The sequence below is a fragment of the Rana temporaria genome, chromosome 2 (assembly GCF_905171775.1).
Source record: "Rana temporaria chromosome 2, aRanTem1.1, whole genome shotgun sequence".
Classification (NCBI taxonomy): Eukaryota; Metazoa; Chordata; class Amphibia; order Anura; family Ranidae; genus Rana; species Rana temporaria.
In genome coordinates, this window is record NC_053490.1 from 268,987,372 (window position 1) to 269,010,174 (window position 22,803).

Below are 22,803 nucleotides of genomic sequence, written 5' to 3' on the forward strand. Positions count from 1 at the left end.
TCTAGCTGGACTTGCCTCCGTAGGTGATGCAGTTTCACTGTCCACACAGCCAAGTGGCATGGTTCTGGGGACTGAAAAATCATGCTGTCCTTCCTCTTTCCCTAGGGATGCTGGTATGGATCAGAGCGGTTCTGATTGGTCAGAACTGTAACGTGGCGACGCTGACCAATCAGAATTGCTTTGATCTGTCCCAGAGTCCCAAGGCAAAGAACAGCATGGATTTCAAAGCTGCACTGAGCTTTGTGGACAGAGAAACGATATCACCCACAGAGATAAGTGCAGTAGGGACTGGGAAGGGTGTTTGTTTACTTTATTTTTTTTCTAAAAAGGTGTACACCAAAAACTTTTCCATGATCATCCATATGTAAAATAGCTTAAAAAATCGCCCCACATGGTGCTTTAGAGCTATGTTACCTTGCCAACATCGCCTCCATGAGGATAATGGGATCCAGGTGAATGGATTGGAGAACCACCAGGTGATGCAGGAAATATGTTGATAATATCTGGATCCAAGTCATCGGGCGTCTCTAGCACATCAAAAATTCCCATGCCATCTGTTCCATCTCCAAAAGAAAAAAAGAATTGACATATACTAAATATTACAATCGTTTGATTTATACACACACATACACATATAAATACATACACACACGCAAAGATTTGGGGGTGGCACACCCTAAACCTGAATATCTAAAGTTGGTGCAGCTATAAAGACCTATATATAAATAGAACCACAGAGAATAGCGCACAAAAAAAATGCAAAGGAGTAACTTAAATCTTACAAGGCTGCTTAAAAACACCTGATCTTAAAGAGTAAATATGGGGATTTAGTCACATCATATGGCCATACCATGCTTAAGCCCACCACTGAGCCTAAGTACCACCATTTTCAGTGGGCCCTACGCTATTCATAAAAAAGAAACATAAATCCCACTTCTCTTCTCTTAACCATGGGAGATGCACTATGAAGGGACTCTTCCTGGGGCGACTACCATATTTATTGGCATATATCACGCACCATAACCTTAAGAGGGAAGTTTCAGGGAAAAAAATAAATAAATAAATAAAAACTTTACACAGCCCCCTGCACAGTACACGGACTCCCTGCAAGGGGAACAGACGCCCATTCATTATACAACCCCCCTGCACTCCCAGGAGACCCCCAGTCTCCTGGGTCAGCATTGCCAGCATACTCTAAAGTTGAGAAAATGTTACTGTCAACCTCTTCTCATACGCCGCTCCTCCTGTGTCACTGTTGTAAATCGAAGCTTCTAAAAACCTCAATTAACGCTGCTCTCTTGTGGACCCGATCATGTGACTGCTCTCCTCTGCTGATTCATTGACGGTCACATGACCGCTCTCTTCCTCCAATCAAAAGCTACGCTCAAGGAGGCAGAACGGGAGGAGGAGAGCGGCCAGAAAGAGCAGCGTTAATTGAGGTATTTAGAGGCTTCCATTTACATTGAGGGAGGCACAAGAGGAGCAGTGTATGAGAAAGGACTGGCAGTAATGTTTTCTTAACTTTAAAGTATGCTGGCGGGGCAGCCAGCCTGACACTGGCGTATAACACGCAGGCACAGTTTACCCTCAATTCTCAGGGTAAAAAAGTGAGTGTTATACGCCAATAAATACAGTAATTAGTGGACACGGATAATGAAGTACTGTGGGAGGGTGGGGTGCTATGGGCACTATACTGAAAGGACCGCTGGAAAGACTGATATTGGCTTTAGCACTTTACTGCTATGGACAATATACAGAAAGTAATGTAGTATATATTTTTTATAAAAAGTATAAGCTGCCTGATGTACAGTATATGCCATGTCCAAAGATTTCAGAAGATTAACTATACAGAAACACTTACCAGTATTTGAACTGAAAAGGTTCTCATTTGTGTTGCTTGCTGATGCTACTTGCACAAACGCAGATGTGGGGAAAACCAAGATATGTGTGCATGATGTATCTTGGGGGGTATTGAGTTGAGAAGTCATTGTTAGCGTGGTGCTCCGACCAAACACAGAACCTGTTGATACGGAATCTGCAAAAGGGAAAAAGTAGGCACTTATACAGATATGCATGCGTTTTCTGTAGATCACAATTTCAGCACAAACATTACTGTAATGTAAAAAAGTTAAGGAATGCCTATGAAACATGTTACTTTGTATAAATAAAGAATATCTATATATAGATAGATCTATCTATCTAAAAAAGAAAACAGATAAGCAAGATGTACCTGGCATGATCACAAATGACCCCTGCGGCTCCATTGCCACCAAACAAGCACTTAGTATGCTGGGAGAGTCTGCTGCTGATATACCACACATCCTGCACGTATCTTTCAACCTCTTGCACAGTGACTGAAGATTGCGACGACTCAGTAAACAACTCCAATCTGAAAAAAAAAAAAAAATTATTATAAGTCAATCGTAACAATTTTGTGCATCATACATTAAAGCAAAGTGTGCAATGTTTCTTTTTCTAAAAAGCACCTTGGGTGGCCCAGACATGCAAACAGTTTCTGAACAGATGGATTAAGATGGATTAAGTTTCAAACATCACTGAAGGTCATTATTGAGAAGGTCAGCCACACTGGCCAAGAGGTGTTGTCCAGCCAAAAAGAAGGATGGATTTGACCTATCCATAAAATCTTTTTTTCCTGCATGTACAGGACACAGGCTCTTATAAATCAGGAAGAGGGTTAGATGCTACTATATTCAGATGAGGACACCGGCAAACAAAGTTGTTATGACACACCATATAACCCACTCCCAGCAATCCTCAGTTCTTTAGCAAGCAACCAGAACAAAATGCCAGGACAGAGAGGCGGGTGACCTGTGTCCTGTATTGTACTGTATTGTTTCACAGGTAAGCAAAAAAAGGGATTTTTAATACAGCTTACCTGTAAAATCCTTTTCTTGGAGTACATCACGGGACACAGAGCAGCATATTCATTACTATGTGGGTTATATGGAGTACCTTCAGGTGTTGACACTGGCAATCTCAAACAGGAAATGCCCCTCCCTATATAACCCCCTCCCATAGGAGGAGTACCTCAGTTTTGTAGCAAGCAGTATGCCTCCCAAAATGGTCCCCAAAAAGAGGGGTGGGAGCTCTGTGTCCCGTGATGTACTCCAAGAAAAGGATTTTACAGGTAAGCTGTATTAAAAATCCCTTTTTCTTTATCGTACATCACGGGACACAGAGCAGCATATTCATTACTATGTGGGATGTCCCAAAGCAATGCTCACAATGAGGGGAGGGAGAACATCTCCAAGACAAAAGGATTTAATTTAGAGAAATACTCAAATCATAATAAATCCAACTTAGTTGAGAAAAATAATCTTAAATTTTAAATTTAACTCAAAAAAGAGGAGCCCCCGGAATCCGAGGGTCTCAAACTGCAGCCTGCAGCACTGCCTGCCCAAAGGCTGTATCAGTATTCCTTCTTACGTCCAACTGGTAGAATTTTGTAAACGTGTGGACAGAAGACCAGGTTGCCGCCTTGCAAACTTGAGCCATAGAGATCTGGTGATGTGCTGCCCAGGAGGCGCCCATGGCCCTAGTAGAATGAGCCTTTAATGATACTGGAGGAGGCAACCCTTTCAAGCCGTAGGCCTGAGTGATTAATTGCTTAATCCACCTAGAAATGGTGGACTTTGCAGCTGCCTGCCCCCTCTTGGGCCCATCCGGTAATATGAACAGCACATCTGTTTTCCGGATCTTCTTTGTAGCTTTAAGATAGGCCTTCATGGCCCTGACGATATCCAAGGTATGCAGCAACCCTTCCTTTCTGGAAGTAGGTTTAGGGAAGAAGGATGGTAATACCAAATCCTGGTTCAAATGAAAACTGGATATAACCTTCGGTAGGAAGGAAGGATGAGGGCGGAGAACGACCCTGTCCTTATGAAAAATAAGATATGGTTCCTTACAGGATAAGGCCGCCAGTTCCGATACTCTTCTTGCGGAAACTATGGCGACCAAAAATACTAACTTCCTTGTCAGTAAAACCAAAGGAATTTCAGCCAACGGCTCAAACGGTTGTTTCTGTAAACTTGACAGAACAAGGTTTAAATCCCACGGGCAAAGCGGGGATTTAACTGGAGGTTTAATACGTAAGACCCCTTGAAGGAAGGTCTTAACCAGCGAGTGGGTGGCCAGCGGCCGCTGAAACCACACTGACAGAGCAGAAATCTGTCCTTTGATTGTGCTTAATGCCAATCCTTTATCCACTCCTAGCTGGAGAAAACTTAAAACTCTATCAATGGTGAATTTGCGAGAAAGCCATCGCTTGGACTCACACCAGCCTACATAGGCCTTCCAGACCCTGTAATAAATCACCCTAGAGACCGGTTTCCTGGCTCTGATTAGGGTAGAGATTACTTTCTGAGACAGACCTCTACCCCTGAGAATCAGGGATTCAGCTTCCAGGCCGTCAAATTTAGATGCCGTAAGGCAGGGTGGAGGATCGGACCTTGCGATAGCAGGTCTGGCCGTAGAGGAAGAGTCCAAGGGTCTCCCACTACCATCCTTAAGATTAGTGAGTACCATGCCCTTCTGGGCCATGCTGGAGCTACCAGGATGACTGGTATGTGCTCCACCCGGATCCTGCGCAGCAGGCGGGGTAGTAACTGGAGCGGGGGAAACGCATAAAGAAGTTTGAACTGATGCCAAGGGCAAACCAGAGCATCGGTTCCGCAGGCCATCGGATCCCTTGAGCGGGACATGAACCTGTCTAGCTTCTTGTTGAGTCTCGATGCCATGATATCCACGTCCGGCACTCCCCATCTTTGGCAGAGTGCTTGAAAGGTTTGTGGATGCAGAGACCATTCCCCCGGCAATAGAGTCTGGCGGCTTAAGAAGTCCGCCTGAAAGTTGTCCACTCCGGGAATGAATATTGCCGATATGCAGGGCACATGAGCCTCTGCCCCTAGGAGAATCAAGCTCACTTCTCTCTGAGCGGCCTGACTCCTGGTTCCCCCTTGGTGATTTATGTATGCCACTGCCGTGGCATTGTCTGATTGAACTCTCACCGGGAACCCCTGCAATTTCGACGTCCAAGCCCTGAGGGCTAGTCGAACCGCTCTGAGCTCCAAGATGTTGATGGGTAAAAGCTTCTCTGGCCCTGCCCAAATACCTTGGCGAGTGGAACCATCCACAATCGCTCCCCAGCCCGTCAGGCTGGCGTCTGTGGTCACTATCTTCCAAGCCACTGGGTTGAAAGACTTTCCCTTCAGTAGATTCTGAGGGTCTAACCACCAACACAGACCTTTGCCGGACTCTTGATGAGAGTGGCAACGGGATATCCAAGGCCTGTGGCCTTCTGCTCCATGCTGACAGGATGGCTGCCTGCAGGATGCGAGTGTGGCTCTGGGCGTATGGCACCGCCTCGAATGTAGCCCCCATCTTGCCTAGTAGTCTCATACATAGGCGAATAGTCGGTTCTTTCTTGCTTAGAACCAGTAGGATTAATTCCTTGATGGTTTTGACCTTCCTCAGAGGTAGGAACACCCTTTGTTGTTCTGTGTCTAATCTCATGCCGAGATATTCCAACTGCCTTGTGGGCTGGAATGCTGACTTTTCTCGATTTAGGACCCAGCCGAACCTCTCGAGGTATTGGACCGTGAGGGCCACTGCTCGCTCCAAGCCGGGAGACGAGTGGTCTATGACTAGGAGGTCGTCCAGGTATGCTAGGATCGTGACCCCTTGGATCCTTAGCTTGGCTAGGATTGGAGCTAGAACCTTCGTGAACACCCGGGGGGCCGTAGCCTCCATTAGGTTGGAGTAGAAACCCAGCCCCTGTTCCCGGACTGGTACCTCTACTATTACTCCCTGGGAAAGTAGATGATCTAGAGCCGGTCTTAATGCGGCTCCTTTCTCCAGATCGTTTGGAATCCTCGACTCCTGGAAATGAGGAGGAGGAAACCTTAGGAACTCTAGCTTGTAGCCTGTGGCCACGGAAGACCGTACCCACTCGTCGGGAATGCTGGCTTCCCAAATCTCCGAAAAGAGTCGCAGCCTTCCCCCCACCTTCGTGGGTGGGGGCGCCCCTTCATGAGGTAGACTTGGGGGCTGGTTTTGCTGGCTTGCGAAACCACTGCCTCTTGCCTCTAACAGCCTGTCCTTCTGATCTGCTGTTGAAGCCGAAGTTTGCTCTTGCAGGAGGCCGTCGATACTGCTTGGCATTAGAGGGCCCCTGCCCAGGGGAGGACTGTCGTTTAAACGCAGGCCCCTGAACCTTCTTCTTAGTTGGCAAGAGTGTACTCTTGCCGCTTGAAATGGTCTGAATGTATTTATCTAGGTCCTCTCCGAAGAGCCGTCCTCCATGGAAGGGGAACCCTACCAGGAGCTTCTTGCATGGGGGCACAGCCTCCCAGCTTTTCAACCATAAGAGTCTTCTCATATGGATAAGGGATAACGATAAACGTGACGCTTGCTGGATGGAATCCTTGATTGCGTCTACCGTAAAACATATGGCCTTAGGGACATCCGAAAATTCTTCTGCCTGCTCGGCAGGAATAAGTTCAAGCATTTGCTTAAATTGATCTGATAAAGCTTGAGCGACTCCAATCGCAGCCACGGCTGGCTGTACTACTGCCCCTGCAGAAGTGAAGGAGTTCTTAAGTAGTGCTTCCAAGCGCTTATCAACTGGATCTTTGAAAACCTGTACGTTCTCTACAGGGCATGTTAACGATTTGTTAACACATGAGATGGCTGCGTCTACTGCAGGAGAAGCCCATCTCTTGGAAAACTTTTCTTCCATAGGATATAAGACAGAAAATTTCTTAGGTGGTAAGAACACCTTGTCTGGTTTGTTCCACTCTTGGAACAAGACTCCCTCCAATAGAGGATGGATCGGAAACACAGCACTGCTTTGAGGCGCCCTCAGTGAGCCCAAAGCTGAAATCGTCGATACCTGGAGATCTGGTACAGGCAGGTTGAATGCCTTATGGACCAAGTCCGTCAAGCCTTGAATCCACCAGCTCTCCCTCAGGGAGACTGCCCCAGACTCCTCTGTATCCGGATCTTCGATCCCTGAACCTACTTGGTCTTTGTCCAAGAGGTCGTCCAATTCCCCAGAGGAAAGGACCTCCTCTTCCGAGGGTCCGCGCACGGGTGACGGAGATCTATTCCGCTTACTACCCCGCATAGCTGCGGCTATCATTTCTCCCATGCTTCTCCGCATCTCATTTAAAGAGGTGAGCAACACCTCCTCCGTGACCATCTTAGGGTTGGGTTGACTCGCGTCAGCTCCAGCCCCAGATCCCGATGGCCCAAAGGCTCCCTGTGGGGAAAGCAGCGGCATAGCTCTGTCCGAGACCTCAGACTCTGTGGGGGAATCCCCACCTTTTGTACCCTCTGGCTTGTTCTTTGATGCCATGGTACAATACCGAGGTACACCTGCTACTTATTGGTACCTGGGACTTATAAATAGTTAAATGCCCAAAACACCTGTTTGGGGAATAAAAAATGTTTCCTCTACCCCAGATGACACCTTTTTTTTTTTTTTTTTTTTTTCAATCTAGGCAAGAAAAAACATTCTATCCCCCTGAGTAGTATTGCCAAAGAAAAGACTATGAGATGGAAAAGAAAAAACAGCCTATTCCTAGGCTAAACCACAATCTTCTGAAGACTGTAGTATTCTTTCTGGCCACTGTGTGTCCTCAGCGCCCCGTGCTTCACTCCAGTCCTTCCTCCCTCAAGCCAAAGTATTGAATGAGCTGTGGCACTAAGGAAGGGCCGCCCCTTCCTTAAACCACTGACCCGCCCTTCCCCCCCAGCTAAACCGGCGCCAAATGCGCCTATAACACGTGCACGCGCACCGCGCGCGCGCCCGCCGTCGGGGGGGGGGGGGGTTGGGAGTAAGGGCCTCTCTGTTCCTGCAGCCGCAGGCCTGGAACACACGAGGAGGTCAGCGTTTTTTGCCTGCCTTGCAGGCATGAGGAAGAGGACTGGATAGAGCATCGCCTGGAGGCTTGCAGGTAAGCATAGCTCTCTGACACACACATACATTTGTACACAAAAGGCCCCACTCACAGCTTTTCCAACACTACCAGGGAGGTCACTTTTTATGGGGAATGATAACATATAGAGCCATCCTATCTTCATGATATGTGACTGGTTTGCCAGATGCAATGCATAACCTTAGGCATGTCCCCTGTGACCTCCCAGAAAAAACTTGCTAAGAGCCAAGTTCCGCAAGTTTTTCCCCTTACTTACCTGCTCCATGCCGCAGGACTTTGCCAAGCAAGAGGCCCAATCTTCCCCCATCTCCGTGGGGATGTCTAGACCTTCAGGCCCTGGGAACCTTCTTCTTCCATGAAGGATCCACTGTCCTGGACCCATACAGCACCCTGGCAAACAGAAAACATTAGGCGCCCAAAGGTTTTCTAAGTTCTGGGCCCAGGGTCCAGCTCTCTTAAAAAGAAAGCATTATGGGCTATACCCCAAGGGTTTGGGGTCCGGTTACTGACCACTTTAGCGCTCAGGCTTTTTTGGACAGAACCGGTAGCTCACCTAATCCCAAGGATGCGGAGGCAAGCTAAACCATGACTAACACCTAAGACACTGGCGTAAAAACTGAGGTACTCCTCCTATGGGAGGGGGTTATATAGGGAGGGGCATTTCCTGTTTGAGATTGCCAGTGTCAACATCTGAAGGTACTCCATATAACCCACATAGTAATGAATATGCTGCTCTGTGTCCCGTGATGTACGATAAAGAAATTCTTATTTCTTGATTGCGCAGCACAAGACACAGGCTCCCTTAAGTCTTAACCATAGGATGTAACAAATACAAAACTACGGCAAGAGGCCCAAAATAAGGGGAATCAGGTTCCCAACTCAAAAAGTAGCATAAGGCACTCTACGGCCAAAATGGCGTCAGAGGCCTGAACATCCCACCTGGTAAAACTTTACAAATGTGTGAATAGAAAACCACGCAGCAGCCCTGCAAATCAGAGAAACAGGTGAAGAAAAATCGAAGACACTGACTGAAAAAGTCGAGTGAGCCTCAACAGGAGTGGCAAGACGATGTCCTGATAAAGATGGAAGCAGGAATCCACATTACGGAGAAAAGAGGCACAAGGCCTCAATATCACCTCGTTTCGCAGTGGTGTGGAGAAAGGCAGGAAAGCAGTATACAGAGTGAGGGGGCAGTCTGTACAGACCGTCTCCCTCACTTGCTGCTGCTGACGGTCACTGTCAGCGTTTAAATGCAAATGGAGCTGCCATTTGGAGGGGGGGGTGGGGGGTGGTGCAGTGTGTGCAAGGAGAGGGGCAGGACAGAGCAGTATACACAGTAGGGGGGAATTTGTACAGACCAGCCCCCTTTACTTGCCGACAGTCACTGTCAGCTTTTAAACGTAATTGCCCTTCACCTCTTGCATAGGGGACTATTGGTCCCCTATGGGATAGCAACAAAATCATAAGCAAAAAAAAACAAAACAAAAAAATTGAGGCTCCCCACATACACACGCATACTAGAGCTGCATGATTAATCAAAGATCTGGATTTAACCCCCCTCACCAACTGAACTGACATTTCCTTGATTCTATATAAACAGTGCATAGCCAGAGCAGTCAAAAATATATTCCCCCATCAGATAGAGATACAATGTAGGTCTTGTTCTTTAGATCAAAGAAATTAACTTTGGTCTGTAAATGAGGTCAGTTTAACCACTTAAAGTGGAGTTCCACCCAAAAATGGAACTTCCACTTTTTGGTATCCCCCCTCCAGTGTCACATTTGGCACAGGAAGAGGGAGCAGATACCTGTGTAATACAGGTATTTGTTCCCACTTCCTGGCATAGATCAGTATGGTGATAGCGGTGACCAACGTCATGCCAGGCACGTACACTGTCCTCCCCCACTGTCTTCTGGAAAACACACAGATCCCAGAAGACAGCAGGGACCAGCAAGGAAGCGCAGGGCGAATGCCACATGCGCAGTAGGGAACCAGGAAGCGAAGCCGCGAGGCTTCACTTCCCGATTCCCTCACCGTGGGTGGTGGCTGCCGACATTGCGGGCACCCTGGACAGTTAAGTGTCCATTTTTTAAAGTCAGCAGCTGCAGTATTTGTAGCTGCTGGCTTTTAATATATATTTTTTTCTTTTAGGCGGACCTCGGCTTTAAAGACTAAACCTTTTTCTGACATTTGTTGCTTACAAGTTATAATCAGTATTTTTTTTGCTAGAAAATTACATCGAAGCGCCCGATAGAATAAATTGCCGGTTGTTGCAATATTTTATGTCACGCAATTAGAAAAAACGTAAAGTAAACCCAATTTTTTTGTATAATGTGAAAGATGTTACGCCGCGAAAAACGTGAGAGATTCATGATCTATTCCAAGCAAAATAATCGCGAATCTAATTTTATCCAGAATCGTGTAGCTCTAATGAAAACCAAAAAAATTGACTCAATGGATGTAAAAACTGATCAGTTTTTTATTTTTTTTAAAAAAGTGACTGAACTAATGAAACAAACTGAAGGCATGTGTGAAAGGGGCCTTGCACAAGTCCAAGTCCCGGTTCAAACTTGTGCTCTCTGCGAGAGCGCATGCAATTCGCACCGCAAATCACATGCGGTGATATCGCATTGCAACCGGACCAAACTCGCACAGGACCCTGCAATCCGATTCATGTCCGAACTGTCAGTTTGCAGTGCGATATGCAAGTTGAAATGGGGGTGTCATTAACATTGTATTGACACTCCCAGCAATTTGCATATGGCAGTGTGATCTGCTGTGCGAGTCTGGTGTGATGTGGGAACCCCCAGTGGGTTTGCAGGGTTACCGCATAGCACAAGTGTGAACTGAGCCAAAGTCCCTTATGTTGTTTTTTTTTTTTTATTAGGTTTGAATGGGGGGGGGGGGGGGGGGGGGACTGGAACCTGGGTTGTCAATTTCACTAAACAGGAAGACAGGGAGTTAAAGAAGAGTTCCACCCAAATTTGGAACTTCCTCTTAACCCACTCCTCTCCCCCTTACACGCCACATTTGGCATGTAATTTTTTTGGGGGGGGAGTGGGGGCTTCAGGAAGAGTGGGACTTCCTGTCCCACTTCCTCCTTCCTGTAGGCGACTAAGCTTAATCGCCTACAGGAAGGGGCTGCTGTAGGCGATCGCCTAGGACACGTCACAGGTCCTAGGCGATCTCCTGGCCAATTACACGGCGCAGCGCCGGGACGCGCAGCTCGCGCATGCGCAGTGGGTGCCCGGCCGTGAAGCCGAAAGCTGTCACGGCCGGGTGCCCACACTGAGAATGAAGACGCCGGCCGGGGAGGGGGGAGAGGAGCGGAGCCCCGGCCGGCGCGTCGCTGGAGCAGGTAAGTGTCTGTTTATTAAAAGCCAGCAGCTACACTTTTTGTAGCTGCTGACTTTTAATAAACATACAAATTGGCTGGAACTCCCCTTTAAGTCAGGAACTTTGTGGTGCTGTTGGAGAGTTCCATTCGCCTACATGGTAACATTTTATCAGAATAGGAAGCGATGGGGAGATATCCTCCCTAACAGAACCTTTGGAGCAGAATAAAAAAAAAAAAAAAAAAACACACACACACACACACACACACACACACGACCGAGGTTCTAATCCTTCCCGCAATTTATCCTAAACCAATAAAAATGTTTAGGCTAGATATATGCCAAGTAATTTTAAAGGGGTTGTAAATGTTTGTTTTTTATTTTCTAAATAGGTTCCTTTAAGCTAGTGCATTGGTTCACTTACCTTTTCCTTCTATTACCCTTCTAAATGTTTTTTTTCTTTGTCTGAATTTCTCACTTCATGTTCCCTCCTCAGTAAGCTGTTCTGGCTGACTAACCCCCATGGACGAAGAGGGCAAGCTTACTGAGGAGAAACAGGAAGTGAGAAATTCAGACAAAGGTAAAAAACATTTAGAAGGGAAATCGAAGGAAAACATAAGTGAACCAACAATGCACTAGCTTAAAGGAACCTATTTAGAAAATAAAAAATGAACCTTTACAACCCCTTTAACTTCAAGTCAGCCTTTCGCCTACAATAGCAAAGCATATCACAGTGAATATTTTCTAAATATATTACAGATGAAAAACAAAAAAACATTGGACTTGTACGAAAAAAACATTACAAATAAAAGTATATATATATATATATATATATATATATATATATATATATATATATATATATATATATATATATATATATATATATACACATACATACATATATACACACATATAAAGAGATTTTTAATACAGCTTACCTGTAAAATCTTTTTCTTGGAGTACATCACGGGACACAGAGCGGCATTCATTACTATATGGGTTATATGGAGTACCTTCAGGTGTAGACACTGGCAATCTCAAACAGGAAATGCCCCTCCCTATATAACCCCCTCCCATAGGAGGAGTACCTCAGTTTTGTAGCAAGCAGTATGCCTCCCAAAATGGTCCTCAAAAAAGAGGGGTGGGAGCTCTGTGTCCCGTGATGTACTCCAAGAAAAAGATTTTACAGGTAAGCTGTATTAAAAATCTCTTTTTCTTTATCGTACATCACGGGACACAGAGCGGCATTCATTACTATATGGGATGTCCCAAAGCAATGCTTACAATGAGGGGAGGGAGAACATCTCCAAGACAAAAGGATTTAATTTAGAGATATACTCAAATCATAATAAATCCAACTTAGTTGAGAAAAATAAAAATTTTAAATTTAAACTCGAACAAGAGGAGCCCCCGGAATCCGAGGGTCTCAAACTGCAGCCTGCAGCACTGCCTGCCCGAAGGCAGTATCAGTATTCCTTCTTACGTCCAACTTGTAGAATTTTGTAAACGTGTGGACAGAAGACCAGGTTGCCGCCTTGCAAACTTGAGCCATAGAGATCTGGTGGTGTGCTGCCCAGGAGGCGCCCATGGCTCTAGTAGAATGAGCCTTTAATGATACTGGAGGAGGCAACCCTTTCAAGCCGTAGGCCTGAGTGATTAATTGCTTAATCCACCTAGAAATGGTGGACTTTGCAGCTGCCTGCCCCTTCTTGGGCCCATCCGGTAGAATGAACAGCACATCTGTCTTCCGGATCTTCTTTGTAGCTTTAAGATAGGCCTTCATGGCCCTGACAATATCCAAGGTATGCAGCAACCCTTCCTTTCTGGAAGTAGGTTTAGGGAAGAAGGATGGTAATACCAAATCCTGGTTCAAATGAAAACTGGATATGACCTTCGGAAGGAAGGAAGGATGGATGAGGGCGGAGAACGACCCTGTCCTTATGAAAAACAAGATATGGTTCCTTACAGGATAAGGCTGCCAGCTCCGAAACTCTTCTTGCGGAAACTATGGCAACCAAAAATACTAACTTCCTTGTCAGTAGAACCAAAGGAATATCAGCCAACGGCTCAAACGGTTGTTTCTGTAAACTTGACAGAACAAGATTTAAATCCCACGGACAAAGCGGGGATTTAACTGGAGGTCTAATACGTAAGACCCCTAGAAGGAAGGTCTTAACCAGCGAGTGGGTGGCCAGCGGCCGCTGAAACCACACTGACAGAGCAGAAATCTGTCCTTTGATTGTGCTTAATGCCAATCCTTTATCCACTCCTAGCTGGAGAAAACTTAATACTCTATCGATGGTAAATTTGCGAGAAAGCCATCGCTTGGACTCACACCAGCCTACATAGGCCTTCCAGACCCTGTAATAAATCACCCTAGAGACCGGTTTCCTGGCTCTGATTAGGGTAGAGACTACTTTCTGAGACAGACCTCTACCCCTGAGAATCAGGGATTCAGCTTCCAGGCCGTCAAATTTAGATGCCGTAAGGCAGGGTGGAGGATCGGACCTTGCGATAGCAGGTCTGGCCGTAGAGGAAGAGTCCAAGGGTCTCCCACTACCATCCTTAAGATTAGTGAGTACCATGCCCTTCTGGGCCATGCTGGAGCTACCAGGATGACTGGTATGTGCTCCACCCGGATCCTGCGCAGCAGGCGGGGTAGTAACTGGAGCGGGGGAAACGCATAAAGAAGTTTGAACTGATGCCAAGGGCAAACCAACGCATCGGTTCCGCAGGCCATCGGATCCCTTGAGCGGGACATGAACCTGTCTAGTTTCTTGTTGAGTCTCGATGCCATGATATCCACGTCCGGCACTCCCCATCTTTGGCAGAGTGCTTGAAAGACTAGTGGATGCAGAGACCATTCCCCCGGCCATAGAGTCTGGCGGCTTAAGAAGTCCGCCTGAAAGTTGTCCACTCCTGGAATGAATATTGCCGATATGCAGGGCACATGAGCCTCTGCCCATAGAAGAATCAAGCTCACCTCTCTCTGAGCGGCTTGACTCCTGGTTCCCCCTTGGTGATTTATGTGTGCCACGGCCGTGGCATTGTCTGATTGAATTCTCACCGGGAACCCCTGCAATTTTGACGTCCAAGCCCTGAGGGCTAGTCGAGCAGCTCTGAGCTCCAAGATGTTGATGGGCAACTGCTTCTCTGGCTTTGCCCAAGTACCTTGGCGAGTGCAACCATCCAAAATTGCTCCCCAGCCCGTCAGGCTGGCGTCTGTGGTCACTATCTTCCAAGCCACTGGGCTGAAAGACCTCCCCTTCAGTAGATTCTGAGGGTCTAACCACCAACACAGACTTTGTCGGACTCTTGATGAGAGCAGCAACGGGATATCCAAGGCCTGTGGCCTTCTGCTCCATGCTGACAGGATGGCTGCCTGTAGGATGCGAGTGTGGCTCTGGGCGTATGGTACCGCCTCGAATGTGGCCACCATCTTGCCTAGTAACCTCATACATAGGCGAATAGTCGGTTCTTTCTTGCTTAGAACCAGTAGGATTAATTCCTTGATGGCTTTTACCTTCCTCAGAGGTAGGAACACTCCTTGTTGTTCTGTGTCTAATCTCATGCCGAGATATTCCAACTGCTTTGTGGGCTGGAAAGCTGACTTTTCTCGATTTAGGACCCAGCCGAACCTCTCGAGGTATTGGACCGTGAGGGCCACTGCTCGCTCCAAGCCGGGAGACGAGTGATCTATGACTAGGAGGTCGTCCAGGTATGCTAGGATCGTGACCCCTTGGATCCTTAGTTTGGCTAGGATTGGAGCTAGGACCTTCGTGAACACCCGGGGGGCCGTAGCCAACCCGAAGGGAAGCGCCACGAATTGGAAGTGACGCAAAGCCACCATGAAGCGTAGATATCTTTGATGTGGCTGATAAATTGGAACATGAAGGTAGGCATCCTTTATGTCTATGGACGCCATGAAGTCGTCCTTCTGGAGTGTGGCAGCTGCTGACCGCACGGATTCCATCCGAAATGAGCGGATCTTTAGATATGCATTTACCATCTTTAGGTCCAAAATTGGCCTGACATCTCCCTTGGATTTTGGGATGATGAATAGGTTGGAGTAGAAACCCAGCCCCTGTTCCAGGACTGGTACCTCTACTATTACTTCCTGGGAAAGTAGATGATCTAATGCCGATCTTAATGCGGCTCCCTTTTCCGGATCGTTTGGAATCCTCGACTTCTGGAAATGAGGAGGAGGAAACCTTAGGAAATCTAATTTGTAGCCTGTGGCCACGGAAGACCGTACCCACTCGTCGGGAATGCTGGCTTCCCAAATCTCTGAAAAGAGTCGCAGCCTTCCCCCCACCTTCGTGGGTGGGGGCGCCCCTTCATAAGGTTGGCTTGGGGGCTGGTTTTGCTGGTTTGCGAAACCACTGCCTTTTGCCTCTAACAGCCTGTCCTTGTGATCTGCTGTTGAGGCCGAAGTTTGCTTTTGCAGGAGGCCGTCGATACTGCTTGGCATTAGAGGGCCCCTGCCCAGGGGAATACTGTCGTTTAAACGCAGGTCCCTGAACCTTCTTCTTAGTTGGCAAGAGAGTACTCTTGCCGTTTGAAATGGTCTGAATGTATTTATCTAGGTCTTCTCCGAAGAGTCGTCCTCCATGGAAGGGGAACCCTACCAGGAGCTTCTTGCATGGGGGCTCAGCCTCCCAGCTTTTTAACCATAAGAGTCTTCTCATATGGATAAGGGATAACGATAAACGTGACGCTTGCTGGATAGAATCCTTGATTGCGTCTACCGTAAAACATATGGCCTTAGGGACATCCGAAAATTTTTCTGCCTGCCGGGCCGGAATAAGTTTAAGCATCTGCTTAAATTGATCCGATAATGCTTGAGCGACCCCAATCGCAGCCACAGCTGGCTGTACTACTGCCCCTGCAGTAGTGAAGGAGTTCTTAAGTAGTGCTTCCAAGCGCTTATCAACTGGATCCTTGAACACCTGTATGTTTTCTACAGGGCATGTTAACGATCTGTTAACACATGAGATGGCTGCGTCCACTGCAGGAGTAGCCCATCTTTTGGAAAAATTTTCTTCCATAGGATATAGGACAGAGAACCTTTTAGGTGGTAAGAAGATCTTATCTGGCTTGTTCCAATCTTGGAACAAAATTCCCTCTAATAGAGGATGGATCGGAAACACAGCATTGCTTTGAGGCGCCCTCAGTGAGCCCAAAGCTGAAACCGTCGATACCTGGAGATCTGGTACTGGCAAGTTGAATGTCCTATGGACCAAGTCCGACAATCCTTGAATCCACCAGCTCTCCCTCAGGGAGACTGCCCCAGACTCCTCTGTATCCGGGTCTTCGATCCCTGAACCTACTTGGTCCGTGTCCAAGAGGTCGTCCAATTCCCCTGAGGAAAGGACCTCCTCTTCTGAGGGTCCGCGCTCGGGCGACGGAGATCTATTCCGCTTACTGCCCCGCATAGCTGCGGATATCATTTTTCCCATGCTTTTCTGCATCTCTTTTAAAGAGGTGAGTAATACCTCCTCCGTGACCATCTTAGGGTTGGACTGACCCGCGTCAGCTCCAGCCCCAGATCCCGATGGCCCCAAGGCTCCCTGTAGGGAAAACAGCGGCATACCATGGTACAATACCGAGGTACACCTGCTACCTATTGGTATTTGGAACTATAAAAGTTAATTGTCCAAACACCTGTTTGGGGGATAAAAAAATGCTTCCTCTCCCCTAGATGACTTTTTATTTTTATTTTTTATTTTTTTCGTTTTTGTTTCAAATCCAGGAAAGAAAAAACATTCTGTCCCCCTGAGTAGTATTGCAAAGAAAAACTATGAGATGGAAAAGAAACAGCCTATTTCTAGGCTTGACAAAACAGTCCTCTGAAGACTGCAATATCCTTTCTGGCCACTGTGTGTCCTCGGCGCCCCGTGCTGCCGCTCTGGTCTTTCTCCTCAGTTCCAAAGTATTGAATGGAACAAACAAACAAGGAAGGGCCGCCCCTTCCTTTAAGCCACTGACCCGCCCTTCCCCCCCAGCAATCTCAAACAGGAAATGCCCCTCCCGACAGGGGGAGGGGGGGGGGGATTTTGGGAGGAAGGGACCTCTCTGTTCCAGCAAACTGCAGCCTGGAACCATGAGGAGGTCAGCGTTTTGCCTGCTTGCAGGCTCTGAGGAGGAAGACTGAATGGAGCATCGCCTGGAGGCCTGCAGGTAAGCAAAGCTCTCTGACACACACATATATTTTTATATAACACAGGCCCCACTCAATGCTTTTCCAACACTACAAGGGAGGTCACATCTTATGGGGAATAATACATAGAGAGCCATCCTATCTTTATGATATGTGACTAGTTTGCCAGATGCAGTGCATAACTTTAGGCATGTCCCCTGTGACCCCCCAGAAAAAACCTGCTAAGAACCAAGTTCCGCAAGTTTTCCCCTCACTTACCTGCTCCATGCCGCAGGACTTTGCCAAGCAAGAGGCCCAATCTTCCCCCATCTCCGTGGGGATGTCTAGACCTTCAGGCCCTGGGTTCCTATGAAGGATCCACTGTCCTGGGCCCATATAGCACCCTGGCAACAGAAAACTTTAGGTACCCAAAGGTTTCTAAGTTCTGGGCCCAGGGTCCAGCTCTCTAAAAAGAAAAGCATTATGGGCTATACCCCAAGGGTTTGGGGTCCGGTTACTGACCACTTTAGCGCTGAGGCTTTTTTGGACAGAACCGGTAGCTCACCTAATCCCAAGGATGCGGAGGCAAGCTAAACCATGACTAACACCTAAGACACTGGCGTAAAAACTGAGGTACTCCTCCTATGGGAGGGGGTTATATAGGGAGGGGCATTTCCTGTTTGAGATTGCCAGTGTCTACACCTGAAGGTACTCCATATAACCCATATAGTAATGAATGCCGCTCTGTGTCCCGTGATGTACGATAAAGAAATACATACATACATACATACATACATATACACATACATACATACACACACACACACACACACACACACACACACACACACAGGTCAAAAGCATGCTAGTACGTATTACAGACATTTGTGAAGCTTAAAGTATAACTAAAGGCATTTGATTTTTTTGGACAGCGAAGAAATGGATTAAAAACACGTGTTTTTTTAAAACCCCTCCATACTCTATTCAAAAGGAAAAACTACAAAAGAATTATTTTTTGCCTATAGTTCTACCTTAAATGTATAATACACAAGATTGCTGGACTTCATATCACGACATACCTTTTAACTCTCCATGACCTATCCTTCCCAAGCGACCAATGACTACCCGCCACGGCAAAGAACTCATTTGTACAAGTCCTTGACACCATTCCCATAATTTCTGAAGGCCACTGCGACGAGCAGAGCCCTTTTTCCTCCTAGCTCTGTAAATTCAAACAAATGCATAAAACTGAGTGTAAACCACATTTTTTGGAATATAGGGATGCAAGACTTAATGAGACATCACACAGCTAATTGTGGCATAACACTTACCGATTTTGCACATCGATATTTATGATGCAAGTTTCCAACAACTCTCCATAGAGGTCTGTACAAGATCCCAAAAGCCATTTCTGATCATGGGATAAGCAGTATCCAAGAAAAAGAACATTATATTTTTGACCAGCCTCTCCAAATGTTTCACCGAGTTCTGTCTGCTTGTCTTTAACTGGTGCCAGAATAAAAGGTGGTGTGTAGAGTCGAATGCAGTCTGGTCTCTAACAGGGGAAAAAGAAAAAAGAAAAGAAATTAACCTGCATTCTTCAAGCTAACAAAACACTTAAATGTTACCGAGATTAGAACTAAGCCAACCTAAAAAGCACCCAAGATGGTAGTGCTCAAGCACATGAGCGTAGGCGGTATACAGGACCTCGACTTTGCTCAAGGTCAAAAGTCCCATTAAGTTCTATAGCTAAGCCTTGCCTCCTGCCATTCAACTGTTAAAGGGGTCTCAAACTGGCAGCCCTTGCGCAATTACAAGTCCCATGAGGCACTGCAAGGCTGACGGTTACAAACAGGCATGACTCCCTCAGGCAGGGGCATGATGGGACCTTAGGCGACAACAGCTGAAAGACATGAGGCCTAGTCTATGTGTACAGCTTGGCCACAGCTTCCAGGGGGCTCCACAGGAACCAATTTAAATACAAAAAAATACTTGTAAGCTTAAGAAATTTAGCAAATGCAAGTTTCCCTAAAAAGTTCCGCAAGCAACAAAAACAGTATTTTTGTACGCATTGTAAAATTGTATTCCTGAAGGCCATTGAGGGGGGACACAGGAATTCAGATACTGCCACCTACAGGAGAACTGGACTCCAGTTAAACAAAAATGGAGGCAAGCCCAAGAAAACCCCCACCCACCCCTCTATCTTGCATGCCATAAATCTTGTTTCAAGCTGGAGGAAAAACTTGAAGGAATACAATGTCACAAAAGTGACTTCTGTTGTGGTTCAATTCAGCAGATCTGTTAACGGTTCCCTTGCTGACGGACCATAATGGACGTCGCCTTCATGAAAAAGCCATTAATATTTTGTTTATTTCTTTCATGTTGTTGGTATTATACTAGAGGGGGCGTTAGTAAACCGCTGGGTATTTTATTTATTTTTTAAACTGAATGGCGATGTCATAATGTGCTAGTATGCATTGCATCATAGCACATTATGTGAAATGTACCTAAAAACGAAGCCTTCCAGTGGCATGATGTCACAGCTGAAGGCACTCCCATCTTCAACCTGCTCTTCCTTCTAGGCACACACGTGGGAGCCACCGTTTATGGCACAGGACGCACAGGTCGTCGTTCCTTCAGAGTGCATGCACCGGTGATGTCACCAGCTGCATCTACAGTAAATATCTCCTAAACTGTGCACGTTTAGGACACATTTACAGTACCTATAAGTAAGTGTTATTATAGGCTTACCTATTGGGTACAATTCATGCATGGGCGTTTACTCCCACTTCAAGCAAAGCAATTTCTGGTTGAAAGGACTATTTTTAAAGACATTGTCTGCCACATATCAAAAAGGATCATTTACACTGCTCTGCATATTCTTTAACAAAACCCGCATCGTAATACAAAATTATTCTACAAAGTGAATTACATCACGCAGGTGGCAAAACAAAGATTCCCAATAAAGTATTTTAGAAACACAAGAACACTACTTACTTCAGGACTCTTTAGAGAATTTTCAATGGCAAGCCCTGGTCCAAAGCCAGTTAGCGTTTTCACATTTGTTGAATATGGAAGTGGTCTTCTGCACTGTGTAAACACTGAGAAAGCTAGTGACTTTAAATGCTGGGTGTAATTCTGACGGTCTTCATGCCTTACTGGTTGTAGAAGATACTCACATGGAACAATCTGAAAAAAGATAAACAATTATATGAGGATTCCTGGCATGGGCATGTTTAGTAACCATCTTTGCCCATTTGTTTTAAGTCTTAGTCAGATGCACAACTCCAGGGATGAAAAGAATACACCGACAATGTTTTCACTCAGCATGTCTTTGAGGTAGACCACTCACAAGCTATTAAGTGTTTAACAGAGTCACTTTGTGGTTCTAAGAGCACAAAGTAAAACGAAAAAGCAGCCAACACAGCAGTGGATCAAATTGCAAAAATATCGAAGTGTATAAAGAAAGTGCAGCGCTAATAAAACAACAATATTCAAATTGTGTAAAAGGTAAATAATTATAGTGATATATATTAAGTGTATTGTTATTCAAAACAAGTCCATATGTGAAACGAATATAAAAATAACTTTGTGTCTAAAAATCCAAAGATTGGTGAAATACAAAAATGTGCATCGAAGTGAAATTATAAACTTTGATAGGAGATCCACCACCAATAACATTTATTGGTGGTGGACCTCTTATCAAAGTGCATCATTTCACTTCGATGCACATTTTTGTGTTTCACCAATCTTTGGACTTTTGGACACAAAGTTCTTTTTATATTCGTTTCACATATGGACTTGTTTTGAATAACAATACACTGAATATATGTCACTATATTTACCTTTTACACAATTTGAATATTGTCCTTTTATTAGCGCTGCACTTTTAGGCCTCATGCACACTGGACGTTTTTTACAGCAGCTGTTTTTGGCAGTAGACGTTTTTTTCTACAGTCAATAAACATCCCCATCATGTTATCCTATGTGTCCATGCACACATAGGCTGTTATCAGCAGTTTTGGGCAGTGGTGTTTTTGAGCAGTAAAAAAAACCCTAAACTAGTGGGTTCTGAGAGACGTTTTTCAGCTGTAAAAACGTTCCAACGCTGATAAACGTCGATAATCGCTCAAAAACGTCACTCACCAGTGTTTAACCTTTTTGATCTATTGAAAAACGCTAAAAAAAAACGATAAACGCAAAAAAACACTATTGAAAAAAAAAAGTTGAAAAAAGCTGAAAAGTTTAAAAAAAAGGTTGAAAAAAACACTGCAAAGATACTGGCGTTTTATAACATTATTTTAAGGTCCAGTGTGCATGAGGCCTTATACACATTCACTTTGTGGTTCAACGAGTTTAAAATGTTTGTAAACCTCAAGACATGAAAATTAACAAAGCACACTTCCCTATAGTGAGTACTAGTCTGGATCCAAAGCACCAACTCTGATTCCTTTCTGATCCCTCTGCTAAATGCATGAGTCTCTGAAAAAGGCTCTAAGCTAATGTGACAACCTCAAAAAGGAGGTCAAAGTGGAGAACCGGAGTAAAAAAATAAATAAATGTAAAAGTCAGCAGCTACAAACACTGTAGCTTCCGACTTTTAATAAGGACACTTACCTGTCCTGGTTGCTCGCGATGTCGGCTTGCCCGAGGCCGATCCGTCCCTTGGACCGGGTCCCGGCGCCACCATCCTCACTAAGGAAAGCAGGCAGTGGAGCCTTGCGGCTTCACTGCCCGTTTCTTACTGCGCATGCGCGCTCTGAATGGTCGGCTGACTCCTGGGAGACGCACATTTCCCAGAAGTCAGCGTGCCCCATTTCCCAGAAGACAACGCAAGGACGACGAGACCGAGGAGCAATGTGGACAAGGAAGGGGCAGATTAGGAAGATCTGCCTAGTAACAGCCATTTCTGGTAAGTATAAACTTTTTTTTTTCCAAAATTTTTTCAGTCTTTTTGGCCATTTTTTTTTTTTAGGGTGGACCTCCACTTAAACGGCACCCTCCAGCACACAGCAGGTGACTGATAAACCTACAGAGCTGAGGCCATCTATGGATGCTTGTACAAGGGACCCCTTCTCTCCACTCAGCTAACGGTACTCTGTGTTGTAGCTCTACCGTGTTGACACATCAGATACCCACCCCCCCTGCTTTCTTGAGGTGAGAGATGCCGTGTAAAATGTGTATTTTATAAACCTGTAGAGATGAGAACTGCAGATAAACAGGTACAACTTATGATTCATTTCTGTGTTACCTGAAGCTAGTCACCTTACTGGATATATTGTTACTACTACCACTTTAACTAACCAAGAAATCAATGTCATGTACTCCAGTAGTCCCAAGATTATGGGTGCATGATTTACTCAGACTC

The 22,803-nt window shown here is 45.8% G+C and overlaps 1 protein-coding gene across 2 annotated transcripts in view; it reads right to left on the bottom strand.

Moving 5' to 3' along the window:
* MED13 (mediator complex subunit 13) overlaps positions 1–22,803 on the bottom strand; it is a 153,182-nt gene that overhangs the window by 12,647 nt on the left and 117,732 nt on the right. For both annotated transcript variants that reach the window (XM_040336931.1, XM_040336930.1), the window contains exons 22-27: positions 20,433–20,624; positions 18,767–18,990; positions 18,515–18,657; positions 2,231–2,389; positions 1,862–2,035; positions 415–563 (exon numbers count right to left, since the gene is read on the bottom strand). In XM_040336931.1, the coding sequence (XP_040192865.1) occupies positions 415–563; positions 1,862–2,035; positions 2,231–2,389; positions 18,515–18,657; positions 18,767–18,990; positions 20,433–20,624 (1,041 nt within the window). The remainder of the gene's footprint in view (positions 1–414; positions 564–1,861; positions 2,036–2,230; positions 2,390–18,514; positions 18,658–18,766; positions 18,991–20,432; positions 20,625–22,803) is intronic.